The following is a 19,858-nucleotide window of genomic DNA, read 5'->3' on the forward strand; positions in this document are numbered from 1 at the left end:
CTGCCTGTTTGTCTTTATTTTTTAAATGGATTTAGAATGTGATGTTTTCTTGTTTTCTACTCCTTGAAGCATGTGTGGTACCTGCCAGGAATAGTTTAGAGAACAACTGTGCCCACTAGATGATTTTTCAAATGTCTTTTCTTTACCACAACCAATTTGTAATATTCCTCACTACAGATGAAAGTTTTATAAGTGTAAAACTGGCTTATCATTCCACAAGAGGACAGGAAGGGTGCCTTTGAAAAAGTAATATAAAAGTTGATTTATATTCAAAAACTTGATAATTTTGAATAGATTACGAAAAGTCTTCTTGTACCCTGATAAACACACCAGCCACTTGCCACTTTGAATATATGACGTATAAACCTAAGAGGTTTTTGAAAGAGATTATCACAATTTGCAGAGAAGCCTTGTGGATTGGATTTTAAGCACATTATGTAATAGCTGAACTTAATATAGATGACCACTGCCATACAATAATTGTTGGCATCTGTGAACCCAAAAATGTACCTTATGGAATGTTTTAAAGGACAATGACAGTTAAACATACAAGCTTAAAAGTATCCATACATTGGGAGTGGAGTGCCAAGGCCAGGTCCTTAGAAACAAATATTTGAAGACTAGTGGGTGGGAAGGTGAGAAGTAAAATGAACAGATAATGGTAAATACAGATAATTTAAAAATTTTCAAGGAATGTCTAGTCAACAAAATAAAGTACAGTACGATTGAGAAATACTCCCTTTTCCTAACAGCTGAATATTTGTGTCACGAAGAGGTGTAACGAGTGATGTGGATGGGGATTAAAAAACGTACTCATGAAATTTACCTGTAAAGATAAAAAAAGTAGTTAGAATGAGACAATTACACAATAGCATTATTAGTTAGAATGAGACAATTACACAATAGCATTATATGAAGATATTTCAAAAAGGCAAAAAAAAAAAGATTTTTGGTACCAAAATTTTGACATCTACATAGTTTTAAAAAAATATGCATTTTTTCATTAACTTTTCTGAAGATTGTTTGCAAGGATTTCAAAATATTTGGCACCGAAAATTTTTTTTCTTATGAGATTTATTTTTATTGGAAAGACAGAAGGTTCTTCTGTCTGCTGTTTCACTTTCCAAATGGCTGCAACGACCAGAGCTGGGCTGATGATCTGAAGTCAGAGCTGCTTCAGGTCTCCCACACGGGTGCAGGGTCCCAAGGCTTTGGGCCGTCCTCTGTATCTTTCCCAGGCTTTAAGCAGGGCATTGGATGGGAATGGAACAGCTGGGACACAAACCAGCATGCTTAAGGGGTTACTGTTGTGTTTGCAGATAGAAGATTAACCAGTTGAGCCAATGTACTGGCCCCCAACATTTTATTTCTACAACATGACTGAAGTACTCAGTTCAGAAACATGGAATGGAGGAAGAGATAACAATAAAACATTCTCAGAGTTGCATTAAGTGGTATTGAAATAAGCATAGGAAAGATTAGCTCTCTGAGTTGATCACCGTTAGGGTTGGGAATTCAAATCTTTGAGGTAGGATGCCAAAATGTAAATTAGTGTACTGGGTTTGCCTCAAATTTGGCTGTGAGTTAGATTCACTTAGAATGTTAAGAGCTTGCTTATTTCTGAAGAGTGCCACTGAGTTGCATTCAAAGGCACTAATAATAGTGACCTTCAAAAAGGTCATGGAAAATGGCAAGAAACAACTAAGGCTTTCAGAATGCCTTTGTACTACAACGAATCAAATTCCATTTTTCTATGAATTTTAAGAAGCTCTAGAGGGTTGATTCTAACTAATAGCCAGATCTGGTATCTAATCTTGAAATCAAGGTTTTAGCCCCCAAAAGATGGACTGCCCTGGAAGTGACAGCCGGTAACCTGTAACAGAATGGCAGTAAAAGGAAAAGCTGAAGGAAGCCACAAGGAAGATTAAGACACTACCTTCAATTAAGAGTTGAAGTTTATGGGCAAAAGTATTACTGTGTTTTTCCTAAAATCTGGAGGTTTTGACCCATCACCTTTACAACAGTCTAATTTCAGTCTGTCATACTTAAAGCTTTTCAACCTTGCTGCCTGGAATGTTACTTAACAACTAAAAATAAGCTTTGAGAAATGAATTACATGGTAAAAATTAAATACTCTTTTAACCATAAACTAAAATAGAGAATTCTATATGCTTTTCTGGTGGCCTTACAAATTATTTTGCATCTAACAAGTGTCCTAGAATAGGTTTCTATAACATTCAGGAAGATGTAAGGACTTTCTAAGCATGCCTGCAAATACAGATATTGCTTACTAAAGAGGTAAACTGGAGGTAGAAAAGCAAAATCACAAAGAGCAGTGTCAATAAAGGGCCTGTACGTCTACTCAAGTGGGATGTTCTCTCCTAATCTAAACAGGGCCAACTCAGATAATGGGGACTTTATTAACTACATAGACAGAAGGTATCCCTGGAACTAACTTACAGAGGATTTACAGGGAGAGCTTACTTACCCACTACTTTTAAAAAATTAAGAGGTGGAAGACTAGATGTTTGTATTAACTGGAACCATAGCCTGCTAGTCCACAGAGATTTCTCTGAAATGCTGAGATGTCCATTAGAAAAATTTCCTTGAGTCACTTAACTTGAAAACCTCTGCAATTTTGTTTTAACATTTAGCAACATTACCAAAACTTGTTTGTAGTGTTATCAATACATTTTTTGATGCAGTTCATCTGCTTTTAGTTCCTACCTGTATTCTGGACTACTTGTCCTAAGAACTATCTTTTGGGGCCAGCATGATGGTGCACTGGGAAGAGCCACTGTTTGGTATATGAACATTTTGTTAAGTGCTGCTCTGCTTCTGATCTAGCTGCCTGCTGACAGACCTGGGAAGGCAGTGGGAGATGAACCAGTGCTTGCACTCTTGCCACCCACGGGCAAGACCTGCAGGGAGGAGAGGCTCCTAGCAAATGCCTGGCCTAAGAAGCATGAATGGAAACAGCCCAGAGCAGGCCACAAGAAGTTTCCCACTGGCATACCTTAGGCATGGATTGGGGGCAGACCAGGCTAATCGGTTAACATCATCACTGGCATATCTGAGCACCAGAACAGAGTAAGGGTCGAGCCAGGTTTGGTTGTGATAAAAACCAGTCCACACTACAGAATGCCAGGAGGAGTTTGACTGTGCCGGATGTGACTGCAGTGCCCATCCAGCACATGTGAGAAACAGGAGGGGAGTGGACAGAGCCAGCGGGGGAATAGGGAGGTTCCCCTGCTGGACAGCTACTCCCACTGGAGAGCATAAACTGGGATGGGGGCAGACCAGACTAAGCAGGGCTACAACACCTGTGCACCTCATGTGGACTAGACCAGGGAAAAGCCAGGATGGGTTGATTGTTCCTATGGGTGCAACCTACAATTAGAATGGGAGAGGGCTGTTTGGGCATAGCCGTAGCATCAGCTGGCAGAAACTGGCACTGGGGGCTAGTCCTGTCAAGTTAAACTGCAGAACCACCTGGAATGTGCACAATCCGGGAGTGAGAGACCTGGGAGGGAAATAGTGGGTTCCCCCCTCTTGGGTTACCACTGCCACGGGAAGGCACGGGAACTAGGACAGGGGCTGGGGTAGCTAGACAGAGAGGCACTCAACCACACCCGTGAAGGCTTGACTGTTGAGCTGGGTAGATGGATCCAAGCTTCAATGCCATTTGCCATGTACGAGAATCAAGGGGGATGTGGGACAGATTGGACTGGTCTGTCACACATACTGGCATACCAGGGTAGGGGGTTGGCCTAGTGGGGGTTATTGTGGGCCGCTCTCATCAGGATGCAGCTCCCACTGGTTTAGGTGAAGACCAAGTATGTGCTGTGCAGAACCAGGCTGGACTGCAACACCCATTGGTTCCAGTAGAAGGCGGGGCTGAAAACAGAACCAACCCAGCAATTGCAACTACCAGCTGATTGGGCGATGGACTGTGCTGGGCCCTGTGCTTGCTGGTGCATACGAGTATCTGGCCTGGGAACTCCTCAGACGAAGTTTCTTTGGTGATCTCCCCAATTGAAATGCCAGACTCAGAACACAAACCATGAAGGGACAGAAGATGGAACAAGTTAATCAACCACCTCAGCTATAGGTTGGCAACAAAATACCGGGCAAATAGAGACGCTATGATGGACAAGGTCAATTAATGGATTTTTTCAACAACCTCATCGTGTTTGGAGAGGCAAGATTAGCAGCAATTTCAAAACTGGTGACCTATTGAAACCACTTCAACGAGTATCTCGGAGCATGCCCCACATGTGGGACTTGGGGTGGGTGGGAAATCAGGTGGGGCTTCTCCCTCTACCTCAGATACATGACGGAAACAATATGGAAATAATAGTCTTACCCACTTTCCTATAGCCCTTGACCCTTTATGCACTAATTAACCATGTAAAGATTGTTAAAAAATATTAAAAAAAAAATTAAAAAAAAAAAATGCCTGGCCTAGACCTTGTTACTGTGGCTGTGGGGTGCAGAGTGGGGGAAGGATGGGGCATACCAGTGGTTGGAACATCTCTGCCTCTCTCTTTCAAATCAGTCTTTTTTTTTTTTTTTTTAAGATCTATTTATTTATTGGAAAGTCAGATATACAGAGGAGGAGAGACAGAGAGGAAGATCTTCTGTCCGATGATTCATTCCCCAAGTGAGCGCAATGGGTGCAGGGTCCCAAAACTTTGGGCCGTCCTCGAGTGCTTTCCCAGGCCACAAGCAGGGAGCTAGATGGAAAGTGGAGCTGCTAGGATTAGAACCAGCGCCCATATGGGATCCCAGCGCATTCAAGGCAAGGACTTTAGCCGCTAGGCCACGCCACCGGGCCCTTTCAAATCAATCTTAAAAACTTACTTTACATGATTGTTTTTCTGTGCTCTTATGTTTTTATTTAAGATGGATGAAAATTTTACATCCTCTTGTTCTACAAAGTAGACAGAATTTTTTATTTTATAATTATTTTTAGAAGTATCGATAGATCTACTGTTTGCTGGTTTACTCCTCCAAAATGGACTAGTCTGAAGCCAGGAGCTTTCTCCAGGTCTCCCACATAGGTGCAGGGGCCCAGGCACCTGGCCCATCCTCTGGTGCTTTCCTAGGTGCAGTAGTAGGGAGCTGTATTGGAAGTGGAGCAGCTGGGACTAGAAGTAATGCTCATATGGGATCTGGTGCTGCAGGCTGAGGATTAGTGTGTTGAGCCATCATGTCAGCCCCTATGCCATTCTTCATCATCTAGATCTTAAAATTTTTTTCATGCTGATTACTGCATTGATCTGCATTTCTTTTTCTTAAATATTTTTATTGGAAAGTCATATGCACAGAGAGGAGAGACAGAGAGGAAGATCCTCCGTCCGTTGGTTCACTCTCCAAGTGGCCACAATGGCTGGAGCTGAGCTGATGATAAGCCAGGAGACAAGTTTCCTCTGGGTCTCCCACAAGCCTGCAGGGTGCTAAGGCTTTGGGCTGTCCTGGACTGTTTTCCCAGGACACAAGCAGCACTGGATGGGAGGTGGGGTTGCTGGGATATGAACTGGTACCCATATGGGATCCTGGCGTGTTCAAGGCAAGGACTCTAGCAGCTAGGCTATGTGCTGGATATATCTGCATTTCTACTAGGATATATTTTCTATTATAAATGTGGCTTATTTAGCTATTCTTTCATTTATGACTATTATAAAATATTGCAGTGGCTATCATGGAACATACAGATGATCAAGTTATTTTGAAGACAATGCCTGAGTCATAGGTATTATACATTCAAATTTTAAAAGGGTTAGGCTGTGCCAGTTTCATCATTAAGAAGCACACTACCCTTATTTTTGTTTGTGGTACCTTTTGTTGCGGCCAGACTACCATGGGACAGTTTTAGCATCACTAATATGAAAAGTTCACTTGAATTTTGAAGTTTTCTTCATTTCTTTAATATGTTCCTTTTTTGCCCCCAGTATCTTTTTCTCTCAGATTTGCCTAGAGTATCTATTTGTTGTTCTTTTCAAATACTGTCTAATTATGATCAGTTCTGGTTTTATGTCACTCACTCTTTTCTGCTTTTTTATAGTTCCTTTTATTTTGGGATAGGTTGGCTTTTCCATTTTTTGATCCTTCCTGTCATATTGTATCCTTTAAGAACATGCTGCCTTTTCATTTAGTCATTCCATAGAGCATAGCCAAAAAAATTTAAAGCCTTTACCATTGTTATGTGACTATAGCACTACTACTTCAGAGTTAGTCATAGTGGCTTCCAATTCCTTATCTCGCACTTAGGTGATCTTGTCTTGGTCAACCCTGAGTTGTTTGTCTGTAAAAATAGAAATAACAATACAGATTAAGTTCAAAATGATAAATCACTTACCGCAGAAACTGGCTCATCTTGCTCATAAATGTGTGAAAGACAAAATGCTTCAGGTGCTCTATTTCTGAGAGTGAAATTGGGATGACTAATTACGTCCAATGGAACTTGTTTTCAGTCTGCTGTTTTCATCTGTCTGACTACATCAGCCCATCCACTGAAGCACAGGACAGTTCATAATCCCCTTCTTTTAACTGAATTATCTAGCAGTTAGAAATGTCAGAATACAGTCCCTCTCTCTCAGGAGCTCAGAGTCCCTGTGGAAGGAATGCGAATTAACTGCTAAACAGGTATACATGAAATGATGTAGTAAATGATGACAAAGGCTCTGGAAATTGAGATGCTGAGGATGCAATAAAACCCCAAGACCTGCCTTGGAATCCTAATTCAATTATTTACAACGAATTATCTGTGTAGCTTGCAGCATTTGTCCCAATCTTTCTGCCTTTAAGAAATGTCTATTCTGGCTGGTTATAAAAGAAAATTAAGACATTAATAAACAGTATTTAGGGCAGTGCTATACTGAGCATAGGAACTAAACAATAGTTATTCGTATTATAAGATGCTGTGTTAGTTGTTAGGCAATTTACTGTACCCCCACGAAAGGTAGGATCATGGGATTTGTCCCAAACGTGTTCATGGAATTGGGGTGAGGCTGGGTAGCCATCTGATAGGAGAAGCCACACACACCAAGGCACAGAGAGGAGTAAGTTGAGGCATGTTCCAAGGACCCCAGCTCATCTTTTCTGGAGGCAGAGAGAGTGGCCAGTCAATAAGGGTAAAAACCTGAGCTGAAGTCTAGGTGAAGGCGACGCCTCTGGAAGGTGGACGGCTTTTTATTTCTGCATTCTCAGGTGCTACCACAAAACCTGATCCACGTTTGCCACAGTGAATGGAAGAATGCATGCCGAGCAAGCAAAGATGTCAGAAGGAAAGATCTGGACAAGCCGTAGAATGTAAACGCTGCGAGTCTAATGGCAGGCGTCCTGCAGCGATGTTTGGACTCACGTCCTGGTGTTTTTACAACTTACCTGTAGCTTGGCGTTAGCCAGTTACTGATACCTGCAGCCTCCTGACCTTTAAAATGGGGACAACACCTCCCAAACGATGATCCAAGAGCCCTGGTACTGGAAGGGCTCAAAAAACAGCGGCTGCAAAGGTGAACTTCCCCAGCAGAGCCTTTCCCGTCAGCGTGGAAGGAACACAGCACTGGTTAGCAGGTTCGCCAAGGACGAAAAGGGCCCCGCCCGGCACGGGCCACAAAGCTCCCCGACGCACCCTGCATTCGTGCAGCCTCCACCTGTTAGGGTCGCGAGCAATGACAGCCCGGGCCAGAGCAATGGCAAGACAGGCCTCCGCGGAACGAAGCGAAATCTTACCAAAAAAACGCGGCCGCACTAGCCTCGGATTCCTTCAGGCGCAAAGCTTAGGGAGGAAAAGCGGGGAGGGGAAAGGAAAAAAAGGAAAAAAAAAAAAAGTGAAAGGAATCCGGAGGTGACGTTCGGCTGTGAGGAACTGGAAATGACCGCAGCACGCCGGAAGTTTACTCGTTTCCCAGGCGACGGTTCCAGGTGGCCCGGAGCTGGGACGCTGGAAAGCGACTCGGAGGAGCGAGGCCCCTCGGACGGCGGCCGCCGCCTCAGGGACTCGCGGGGAGCGGCGTGCGACGATGGCGGCCGCCGCACCAGCCGCCGCGTCGGGAAGAAAAGCCATGGCGACGCCGAGTCGAGGCCAAGTGTGAGCTCAGACCACGGGGAAAGAAGTCGTGAAGGCCAGGCCCGCCGCTCCCGGGGCTCTCCGGGCAGAGCCAGCGAAGACGTGGGCTTCTCCCGCAGGGACTCGAGAAGGGTCAGCGAAGAGCTCGGTCACCGCCACAGCGACCCCCGGGCGGGGCTGAGGGGGCACCGCGACTCCCTCAGCGGCGACCCGAGCTCCTCCGAAGCTGGCGGCCACTCGGCCAGCGACTCCGGGGCGGCAGGCGTCCGAGGGGAGCGCGGCCTCCGCCGCAGTGGAGCGTGGGACGGGGCTCCCCGGGCCAGGGGCAGCGGGCAGCGGCCCCACGGCCTCGGCGGCTCCTGGGAGCGCGGCAGCGCCGACGGCAGCCCCAGCCTCAGCAGCTCCTGGGACGGAGTGAGTGAGGACCGCGGCTACGCGGCCAGCGACTCCTCCTGGGGCACCGGCAGCGAAGACGCCGGCCGCCGCCTCACAGGCTCCTGGGAGAGACGGAGGGAAGAGGAAGGCTCCCGCAGCGGGGCGGATTGCGAGCGCCCGGCGTCCTGGGGCAGGGCCAGCGAGGACCGCCGCAGCAGCCGGGGCCTGGACTCCACGCCGCCCCCGAGTCCCAGGAGTTGCAGCATGCCGGCCGAGGCCAGCTCCGGCCCCTCTGCTGCATCCAGGGAGACTGCAAGCTCGTGTAAGTCACACGGCGTTGTCGCACTGCTTCTGTGACTTCAGTTCCAGTAGCCACACTCCTGTCTGAACTAGCTTATCCTCAGCTGTCACTCCTCCAACCTTCCTTCCTTATTTCAGCTTTCCTCCCTTTTTCTTTTGCGTTTAACCCTCCCCCCTCCCCCAGCTTCTTAACCTGATGCATACCAGCTCTAGTCAACTATTTCGGATCCCTTAGACCCTTTGGAGGTGACAGGAAGTCTTTTTTTCTTTTCTTTCTCCCATCCTCCCCTTAAATGGTGCTTTTCCCCTTGATGGGGCCTTTCCTAGATCTGTGTTATTCCACCTTCCAGTAAATGTTTATTGATTGCCTATTGCGTGCTGTTTTAAGGACATACCTTCTGGTGGAGAAGATAAAATACCGAGGAACTAATGAGTGATGTGATGAGTGTTATAAAAAGATCTTAGACTGCCATTGGTACCCGTACAGACTGAAGATGGGATCAGAAGGAACTTTGTGGAGTGGGCATTTATCCTAGTGTTCACATCTGGGCTATGATGTCTACAGCACACATTGGAATACCTGGATTAGATGACACTCCAGTTGCTGACTGTGGTTTCCTGCTGATGCAGAGGGTGGCAGGCACAGAGTTGGCTCAAGTGCTTGCCACCGCATGGATTGAGCTCTGACTCCTGGCTTGGGTTCAGGGGACTTGGGAAATAAACCAGAAGATGGGAGTGTTCAGTGTGTGTGTCTCAGATAAATAAGTGAATAATAGTAAGGATAATAAAGAATAAAGCTTTCTGACGTTGAGATAGAGGGAACACTGAGGTCTGAATCCCTTTTGGATGGCAGACTTGTATATACAACTACTTCCTCCCCCCAACTGCTTTGGGCACTTTAAGATTAGTGTGGCTACAGTGTGATTTTGTATCCATTCGTCTCTTCTGTGTTGTCCCAGTTAATTGAACCGTATCTGTCTAAAGCCAGATGCAATAGACCCCAATCCTAACCTTAGAGTTATCTTGGTACTCTTTCCTTATTTCCTGCTTAAGCTCACTTTATCTGGTTTCCATTAGTCTTTGTTGAGTCTGTCTCCTTTTTTCTCCTCTTTCCTGTCTTAGCAGAGGGCCTCAAACTTTGGTTTCCAGTCTGTGTTAGATACCCTCTTCACATAGTCTCCCTGATACTCTAGTCTTATGTTTGCTCCTCTGTCAGCAGATTCTCACTATAACCAGCCATGTAAACTCAGCATCACAAATCTGCACTGTAATTCTGTGCTTAACATTTCTCAGTTATTTTCTGCTGTCTGCTCAAGGTCAGATTTATTGAAGTTCTTTCATAGTCTGTCTCTTGTTCTTTTTCCCAGCTTGTTCTTTGAGCTCTATGTTTTACGCGTCAGCTATAAGATTTTTGTGTGTGTGCTCGCTTGCCATACTATGTGCCTGCTGCCGAGGTCGCCTTTGGCTGCTCCCACTTTACCTTAAAGACTGCTGATCTTTGCAGACTGATCTGAGATGTTACCTTTTCCAGCCCTGTGTTTCATCCCTTTCACACCTATCGTGAGATAGAAGTCATTGTGCTTCTATAAGATCTTATATTTCTGTCTTTGTTTTTACAATATTATTTTATAACCTGTATTTTCCACTAAAATAAATTTAAAAATCATTTGTTTAAAGTTTAGTTTATTCATTTGAAATAGAAAAACTCTCCAAATGGCCACAACAGCTGGGGCCAGGCCAGGCCAGATGGAACAGGAGCTTAGGAGTGTTGTTCAAGTCTCCCACATGGATGCAGGGGTCCAAGCACTTGGGTCATCTGCTTTCCAAAATTCATTAGCAGGGAGGTGGATTGGAAGTGCAGTAGCTGGAGCTGCTGGTTCTACAGGTAGCTGCTTAACCTACTTGGCTGCAACACTGGCCCTGGAGATATGTTTTCATCCTTTTTTTTCTTAGAGTAGACACTAAATTAATGCTTAGTGATGGAGAGGTTGATGAATAAGTGGAGATGGAATGTGGCAAGAGAAAAAGCCATAAAATTATATGGAGTCAAATTATGGGAGGGCATAGAGTGTCATAGTGAGAGCATGAATTATATTCTGACGACAGGCAGTGCCCAGTCAGAAGCGGTTTAGAATGGGAACTTAACTCAGGAAAGACAGCATGGTTTCAGAAGGTTGGTTAGTGTGGATAGTATACCATTTGTCATTCTTGCTGTGCTAAAGGAGAATATGGAGGTCTGATCTCTGGTATTAACATAACATTGTGTGTGTGTGTGTGAGAGCTCCTGCATGTGAGCCTTTCTTGCTGTCTTCCTTGTGGATAAATTTTAGTTTTTTTTTCAGTAAGGAATTTTTTTTTTTTTTAAAGATTTATTTTTATTATTTTTTTATTGGAAAGGCAGATATACAGAGAAGAGAGACAGAGAGGAAGATCTTCCGTCCGATGATTCACTCCCCAAGTGAGCGCAACGGCTGATGTTATGCCGATCCGAAGCCAGGAGCCTCTTCTGGGTCTCCCATGTGGGTGCAGGGTCCCAAAGCTTTGGGCCTTCCTTGACTGCTTTCCCAGGCCACAGGCAGGGAGCTGGAAGGGAAGCGGGGCCGCTGGGATAGAACTGGTGCCCATATGGGATCCCAGGCGTGCAAGGCGAGGACCTTAACCACTTGCGCCACCGCGCCGGGCCCCAGTAAGGAATTTCTTAATACATTAGATTCTCAAGGTCACAGCAAGTGCACGATAATTAACAATTCAATTCTTGAGTTAATGTGATTTAATACAAAGAGAACAATGTAGTTTGCAGATGAAATTAGAAGAAGATAATGATTCTGCTTCCTCTGCATGAACCTTAATTGTTCTTCAAGATTTCACTGAAATGTTTCCTTCTCTGTTAGATCTTAATTTTACCTATATATTTATGGGGATTTTGCTGTCAGGTTTTTGTTTTTATTGTGTTTATCTAAATATATTTAAAGTGTTAGGCAAGGAAAAAATATTTTTTTGAAGATTTATTTATTTTTATTGGAAAGGCAGATATACAAAGAAGAGGAGAGACAGGAAGATCTTCCGTCCAGTGGTTCACTCCCCAAGAGAGTGCAATGGCTGGTGCTGAGCCAATCCAAAGTTAGGAGCCAGGAGCTCTTCCAGGTCTCCCATGTGGGTGGAGGGTCCTAAGGCTTTGGGACGTCCTCGACTGCTTTCCCAGACCACAAGCAGGGATCTGGATGGGAAGCGGGGCTGCTGGGACTAGAACCAGTACCCATATCGGATCCCGGGCATGCAAGGTGAGGGCTTTAACCACTATGCTGTTGTGCTGGGCCCATGGAAAAAAATATTAAATTCATGTTTATTTTTCATTCCTTTCATAATGCCCAGTACACAGTGGATGCTAAGGAAGGAGCCTGTTGCTAAGGGCTGGGGCAAGATAGGATCCCAGTGTGTTAGGCATGATTTTTTAATGCTTAGATAACTGGAGTTCTAATAATGGCTAAGGACAGCAACACAGATTTGTTAAGTTGTTTTCAAAATGTGTTAGGAATCCTGTCTTTTTATTTTATTTCAAGAATGCTTTGATTAAACTATTTTGTCCTTTCTCCAATAAGTGGTCATGCTCAAATACCTTTATTGCCTATGAGTCATAATGCATTATCAAGAATCACAGTGTATTCTTGATGCTTGGAAAGTTAGATTTAAAATCTAAAACACTTGAGAGAAGCAACTAAAATTTGTGATCTGTTAAAGTCTTCACTGAGGAGTAGGCCGTTTTTTAAGGAGGATATAATGGGTGTATTTCAAAAGAGTTACTCTCCCCTCTAGTTTATCAAAGAAGTGAAGTAATTTTTCTTGTTTTTTTTTTTTTTAATTTTAATTTTTTTCCTCACAGTGATTACCTTTCCGGAGTTTCTGAAGGTAAAATCTATGAAAGCATAGGGCTATGTGACACTGGCCATGAGTAGCTTCCTATTGTAGACTGCTGTATTCTCAGTCCCAATCAAGTATTCTACACAACTGTGTGAGTGCTTTTAATCATGTTTGGTTCTTGGGACCAAGTGAACTGAACTCCACTCTTTATGTGAGGTGGCAGTGTGTCCAAGACTTCAGTTCTCTGGTGAGTGCAAAGAGTTGTTGATTTTCTGTTGCATGTAAGGGAGTAGTATCCACTTCAGTGCATCTACTTGACAGAATGGAAGCTGGGTACCTGAATAGGATGTTAATCACAAATATCTTTGTAGTAAAGCATTTGGGACCGTAACAGGATTTTTATACTTTTTTGTTGAATTATTGTTTGTTTGTTTTTTTTTTTCTTTTTCTCTCAGTTTCTCATTACAGTTCAGAAATATATTTTGAATAATTTGATTTTTCAGCAGGTGCGAGGAAGAAGGTACATTTTGATAGTATACATGATGCAGTACGAGCCGGAGACGTGAAGCAGCTTTCAGAAATAGTGGAACGTGGAACCAACATTAATGAAGTTGATGTTCTCCATAAATTTACCCCTTTACACTGGGCAGCACATTCTGGAAGTTTGGAGGTAAGATGTATGTTTTATGAAGCTGAGGCAAATTGACAGCTATTGTGTTTTTCAAATTTAGTAAACAGATGAATCTTATATTAAATGCTATAGATATTTTTCTTTTCAGTAAATTTATATTTCAATTTCACTTTGCTATGTATCCATGTTTGAATCAGTAATTTGGATCTCAGCCACAATGTATCTCTGGTACAATTTCTTTTTTCTTTTTTTCTTTTTTTAAAGACTGATTTATTTGAAAGAATTAAACAGAAGGGCCTGGCCCTGTAACATAGTGGCTAAAATCTTTGCCTTGCATTCTTTGGGATCCCATATGGGTGCCAGTTCATGTCCTGGCCTGCCCTGCTTCCCAACCAGCGCCCTGCTTGTGACCTGGGAAAGCAGTAGAGGATGGCTCAAAGCCTTGGGATCCTGCATCTGTGTGGGAAACCTGGAAGAAACTCCTGGCTCCTGGCTTTGGATTGACTCAGCTCTGGCTGTTGTTGCCAGTTGGGGAGTGAACCAGTGGGCGAAGATCTTTCTCGCTGTATTTCTTTCTCTCTGTAGATCCTCTTTTCCAATAAAAATACATTATTTAAAAATTTAGAAAGAGGTAAAGAGGGAGAGGGGAGGAAAAGAGAGAGAGAAGCTGAGAAATCCTCTATTTGGTACTTCACTCCCCAGATGGCCACAGTGGCTAAAGCTGTGCTAGTGTGAAGTCAGGAGCTGCTTCTGCCTCTTACGTGGGTGCAAGGGCTGTCTTGCGTTGTTTTCCCAGGTGCATTAGTTAGGAGCTGGATCAGAGGTGGAGTAACTGGCATCAAACTGGTGCACATATTGGATGCAGGTGTCACAGGCAGGAGCTTTACCTGCTGTCTCACTATGCTGGCCACCTCTAGTCCATAATTTCTAGGACTTCAGCTGGCAGATTTGAAAGATGGAGCTGTCGTCTTTGAAAGGATTGTGTGGTGGTTAATGCTAACTGAAATGACACCTTAATTCATCTCCATGTGGGCCTTTTTGTGCAAGGTCTCTTCACATGCACTGGTTTGTACTGCCTCGCATTATTATTATGGCTGGGTTCCATAGAAAGGCAGCGGGTATAGCTTATAGAGGATTGCATTAAGAATATCTTTACTAACAGTTTACAATAGTTTCAGATTTTTAGAAAGTAATTGATACTACAGATATCTTTAAAATACTTGAGCATCCCAGGTGCTGCTTTACTTTCAAACTCCAAAGGTAATGATTGTACAAACTTTGGGATGGTTTATTCCTGTCTATGTTTTATGCTATTATTGTATATGATTATGTAATTATTTTGCATGACATTCTTTATATAAATGGCATCACATTATGTGTGTCATTTTGCACCCTGCTTTTTTTTTCTGTTGCAATTTGGAATTTTAACTGTGGTTATATATGTGCTCTAGTTAATTTCTTTCAGTCATTTTTAAAAAAGGTTTATTTTTATTGGAAAGTCAGATTTACAGAGAGACAGAGATTTCTATCTGCTGGTTCACTTTCCAAGGAGCCACAATGGCCAGAGCTGAGCGCCAGTCTGAAGACAGGAGTCAGGAACTTCTTCTAGGTCTCCCTCACAGCTACAGAGTCTGAAGGCTTTGGCCCATCCTCTACTGCTTTCCCAGGCCACAGGTAGGGAACTGGAAGGGAAGTGGAACAGCTGGGACATGAACAGGTGCCGATATGGATGCTGGTGTTTGGAGGTGGAGAATTACCCAGTTGAGCCATGGTGATGGGCCCTAGAACCTGTTGTTTCTATCTAACAGTGTTTTTTTTAGCCCTTATTTGACCTGCTTTTGTCCTCCCTTCCCCAGATTTTCCCAGACTCTAGTAAGACCAGTATCTTTTTTTTTTTTGAAGATTTATTTATTTATTGGAAAGTCAGATATACAGAGAGGAGGAGAGAGAGAGAGGAAGATCTTCTGACTGAGCACAACGGCCGATGCTATGCCAATCTGAAGCCAGGATCCAGGAAGCTCTTCCGGGTATCCCACATAGGTGCAGGGTCCCAAGGCTTTGGGCCGTCCTCGACTGCTTTCCCAAGTCACAAGCAGGGAGCTGGATGGGAAGTGGAGCTGCCGGGATTAGAACCGGCGACCATATGGGATCCTTGCGTGTTCAAGGTGAAGACTTTAGCCGATAGGCCACTGTGCCGGGCCCAGATCAGTATCTTTTAAATTAAGCAGATTTTATGTCCTGTCAATCTTACATTTATCTAAGAGAAATGCAAAAGCAGTTTAGAAATGTTTATAATGGTTTTATTCTGCTGTCTCAGAATAGTGCTAGCACATTATTTTTGTTGAATTTGCCGACTTACTGTGATTGGTAGTAAGACTGCATTTTTACAAATGTGTTTTGGTTACTAATCTCTATGACAAGCAAATGGTACCAAAATAAGCCTTTTAAACAAATGGTATGGCTTTGATTGATGTGACATTGTGTTTCAGTGAGCCAAGAGTTTCATCCAGGTCTCCCAAATGGGTACAGGAGCCCAGGTGCTTGGGCCATCCTCTGCTGCAACCCCAGGCAAATTAGCAGAGAGCTGAATGAGAGATGGAACAGCAGGGACTTAAACTGGTAACTGTAGGAATCGTGCATTACAGGTGCTGGCTTAACGTGCTGTGCCACAATATTGGTCTCTGTTTACCATCTTTGGTTTTGATATTTTGTTCATAGTAACACTTGGCTATAATTAAGTAGCGTCTACACCTTACAAAGAAGAAAGGTTGATTTCAGTTTGCCTCAATTCTTACTATCCTTTATTATTTACCCTAGAGTAAGGCCAAGTTGGTTGCCATATCACTGCAGTTGTAACTTTTTAATTTGTAGTTAAATCTGGTATCCTAATTCATTTAAGGTGCTTCTCAAGTTACAGTGGGAATTTTGTGAGAATTGATTCAATTTAAAGCATATGGGAAGTTTAAAAGATCTCCTTTTTTCACTTTGTAACATTTTCTTAGTGTCTTCATTGGCTACTGTGGCATGGAGCTGATATCATGCAAGTAACTTCAAAAGGTTGGACAGCAGCTCACATAGCTGCAATCAGAGGTCAAGATGCTTGCATGCAGGTAATAATCACTTGGGATACTTTTTAAAATTCATTAAGTTGAATTACTTTAACATTGTTATGTTGGCTTTGCAATAGTTCTAATTATTTGATCCAGTAGAGTTATGTTTTAAACAAGAACTTGCTGGATCGTATGACTCAGATGTTTTTGTATCTCGTGCCTACTAATATGGTATGAGCCCAGTCAGTGATCCTTTTATGTCTGATGTAGTGGCTCTGTGAGTTGTTTTGAGAGATGTCGCAGTCATGCCCAGATGATCTCTTTTTTAGTTTGCTGTTATGATCTTACTGTTTGTGTCTTCCCCAAATAAATACAAATGTCAGTTTGTATGTGTGTGTGATTAGCTATAGGATTCCCCATGATTACCAAAAAACGAGAATGTTCAAGTCTCTTGTATTAAGTGGTATGGCATATGTATATAACCCTTGAATATCCTTCCATAGGTTTTAGTTCTAGGTTATTGACAAATTATGTAATTGCTGCATAAATAGTGGTTATAGGATAGGATGAAAGGAATCATGTCAAGGAACAAAGTGTTTCTGCGTCCAGCATGTTTTTTCCTAATATGTCTAAATTTGTGTATGTGCAATCTCTGGATATGGAAGTCTTGAATCTTGAAATCTTTACCTCGAAGATGATAGTATTAGGAGGCAGGGCTTTTGGGGAGGTTGTTAGGTTATGAAGACTGTTGTCACGAGTAGAATTAGTACCATTGGAATAGGCATTTTGTCCATGGAGAGCTAGCTCATCCCTTACCTTATATGTGAGGACGCAGGGAGAAAGTGTGGCTATGCAGAAAAGGCCGCCACCAGACAACAGTCTTAGCCTTTTCATTTTGGGTTTCTAACTCTTCAGAATTGTGAGAAATAAATTTTTATTATTTATAAGCTATCCAGCTCATATAGTTTTGTTATTCCTGCTTGAAAAGACTGAAGTGCTTGCCATGCCTGAAATTCTTTACTTAATGTATTGCCTAGGAAAGGAACACATTAACATTTGGCAAGATATAGTTTGTTGTAGAGTCTGCATTTAATCAATGTGTGAGGTGGACTGGAATTTAGCAGAATGTGAAGTTGTGTAAACAAACAATCCCTGCTGTTAAGAAGTCTGGGAATTTGAAGTGACAGAAATTCTACTCAGTGAAAGAAAACACAAAGAAAAACGTATGATTGAGGTTTTTTTTTTTAAATGAGAATGTCATCTTTTTTTTAAAGATTTATTTATTTTTATTGGAAAGGCAGATATACAGAGAGAAGGAGAGACAGAGGAAGATCTTCCATCTGATGAGTCACTCCCCAAGTGAGCACAATGGCTGGTGCTGTGCCAATCCAAAGTTAGGAGCCAGGAACTTCCTCCAGGTCTCCCATGTGGGTGCAGGGTTCCAAGGCTTTGGGCTGTCCTCGACTGCTATCCCAGACCACAAGCAGGGAGCTGGATGGGAAGTGTGGCACCAGGATTAGAACCAGCACCCATATGGGATCCCAGGGCTCGTGCATGGCAAAGACTTTAGCTTCTACGGTACCCTGCTGGGCCCGTAGCTTCACTCCTGATCCAGCACTCTGCTAATGACCTGGGAAAGCAATGGAGGAGGGTGAAATCCTTGGACCTCTGCATGTATGTGGAGACTGGAGGAGGCTCCTCACTCCTGGTTTTAGACTGACGGGGTTCTGGCAGTTGTGGCCATCTAGGAAATGAACCAGTGGATGGAAAATCTCTGTCTCTCCTCTCTGTAAAATCTGCCTTTCATTATGGACAAGGAGAATTGTAGAATTTAGGAAAAAGTTGAGGTTTTATAATGGATGAAATAAAATATCAGCTAAACTTAAAAACTGGTTTGATTTTTGAGGTAAGAAGTGTTGTTGGCATGAAATATGTTCAAATCCAATAGGAGTGTATCACTTATTCAGTATTCTTATGTGACAGTCACAGTGTTTGATTTGACATAGAGATTCTGTGAGTTCCTCTTTTTGTAGATCAGGAAACAGATTTCAGAGTAAGTTCTTTGCTTATGTCAGTGACAGAGTCAGAATTTGAACCTAGATTTGTCCTATTAATCTGTATAATGTATAATGTAACTTTGACTGAGTGTAGGTGATTTGTCATGTGGCCTGTTATGAACTGTGGATAGATCAGATTTATAAAGTGTGTTAGAAGTAAAGTATTTTGGATTCTTTGTAGAGAAAAAGGGGTCTTATACCCAGTTGTTTGTATATGACAACACTTAAGAACGTGGGAAACAGGATTGAAAGTAAGTTTATTTTGGTGTAAAAAAATTACAGTCTTGGAGTGTTCACTTTCTATGAACTATTTGAAGATTTCTCATTATTTTATATATCCATATATAGAGACATACATATGTACATATACATGCATCCCGGCTCATGCAAGGCGAGGACTTTAGCCGTTAGGCTAATGCGCCAGGGCTAGGTCTTTGATCTATTTTAAATTGGACTGTTTTATTGTTTTTGAATTTTAAGAATTTTATATATATATTGGGGAACAATGCTTTACTGACTTTACCTGTCGCAAATATTTTCTCCAGTCTGTAAATTGTCTTTGGGTCTCTTGAGACTGTTTTTTGCAAAACAGCAATCTTTACTTTATTAAAGTCCAGTTTATCAACTCTTCTCATGGATTGCATCTTTGATGTATGTAAATCTTATTGCCAACCCTGGGTTACTTAGACTTTATCATGTGATATCTCCTATGAGTTTTATGGTTTTGCATCTTATGGTTACGTAGATCTGTAATATATTTAGAATTAATGTTTTTGAAGGGTATAAGGTCTGTTTCTCCTTCTGTCTGTAAATCTGACTTTCCAATAAAAATAAATAATAAATGTTAAAGAAATGATTAGCCAAGAATTTCCTAATTTGGTTGTTGTACATGTTTAGCAACATAAATGATAATTTAGCTGTAGGCTAATAAATTACTTGCCTGCAAATATTCTGCACCTTCATCATTTATGCTTGTGTAAGCTCCTGTGCATTTCTCTGTTTTAGGCTCTAATAATCAATGGAGCAAATCTGAGCGCTCAAGATGATCGTGGATGCACCCCTTTACATCTTGCTGCAACTCATGGACACTCGTTTACTTTACAAATAATGCTCCGAAGTGGAGTGGTGAGGGACTCCTGTCAACTAGTGATTGTATACTATCATAGATGGGGTAGTATTTGGTAGTTTGATTACTTCTTTTCACCTTTAAAAATCTCTTATATGACTGGGAAAGTAATTTAGTTTTTCCATTTAGCGTTTCCATCTTTAAAGTTGGAACGGTAATTCAGATAAATCTCCTTTCCTGCTGCTTCCCTTACTCCCCTACAAAGTATGAAGAATTTCCCAGGCATTAGGTTCTTCATGCTGGTTCAGAGTGTGCGAAGAGTCTGCAGCTTCCAAATAAGGGTAACCAAGTGATTGAAAATCTTTATGCATTTCTTTGTGTCCACCTAAGTGATTTTTCTCTATATATATTTTGTTTATTTATTGCAGTATTTATTTTTACCATTAT

At 42.5% G+C, this 19,858-nt stretch overlaps 1 protein-coding gene and 1 long non-coding RNA gene across 2 annotated transcripts in view; one reads left to right on the forward strand and one right to left on the reverse strand.

The window, feature by feature from the left end:
• Window positions 1-6,114: 6,114 nt before the first annotated feature.
• On the reverse strand, window positions 6,115-7,444 carry LOC121145483. The gene is made up of 2 exons (XR_005882021.1): window positions 7,390-7,444; window positions 6,115-6,307 (listed from the first exon to the last, which is right to left on the reverse strand). It is a non-coding gene; the product is annotated as an uncharacterized LOC121145483 (long non-coding RNA).
• A 1,087-nt stretch (window positions 7,445-8,531) lies between these two features.
• ANKRD42 (ankyrin repeat domain 42) overlaps window positions 8,532-19,858 on the forward strand; it is a 53,346-nt gene continuing 42,019 nt past the window's right edge. The window contains exons 1-4 of the mRNA XM_040964264.1: window positions 8,532-8,771; window positions 13,114-13,277; window positions 16,241-16,348; window positions 19,351-19,467. Coding sequence (XP_040820198.1) covers window positions 8,714-8,771; window positions 13,114-13,277; window positions 16,241-16,348; window positions 19,351-19,467 — 447 coding nt within the window. The 5' untranslated portion in view covers window positions 8,532-8,713. The remainder of the gene's footprint in view (window positions 8,772-13,113; window positions 13,278-16,240; window positions 16,349-19,350; window positions 19,468-19,858) is intronic.

Source organism: Ochotona curzoniae, unplaced genomic scaffold (assembly GCF_017591425.1).
Source record: "Ochotona curzoniae isolate NIBS_2020 unplaced genomic scaffold, NIBS_Ocur_1.0 scaffold_3223, whole genome shotgun sequence".
NCBI classification, from domain to species: Eukaryota; Metazoa; Chordata; class Mammalia; order Lagomorpha; family Ochotonidae; genus Ochotona; species Ochotona curzoniae.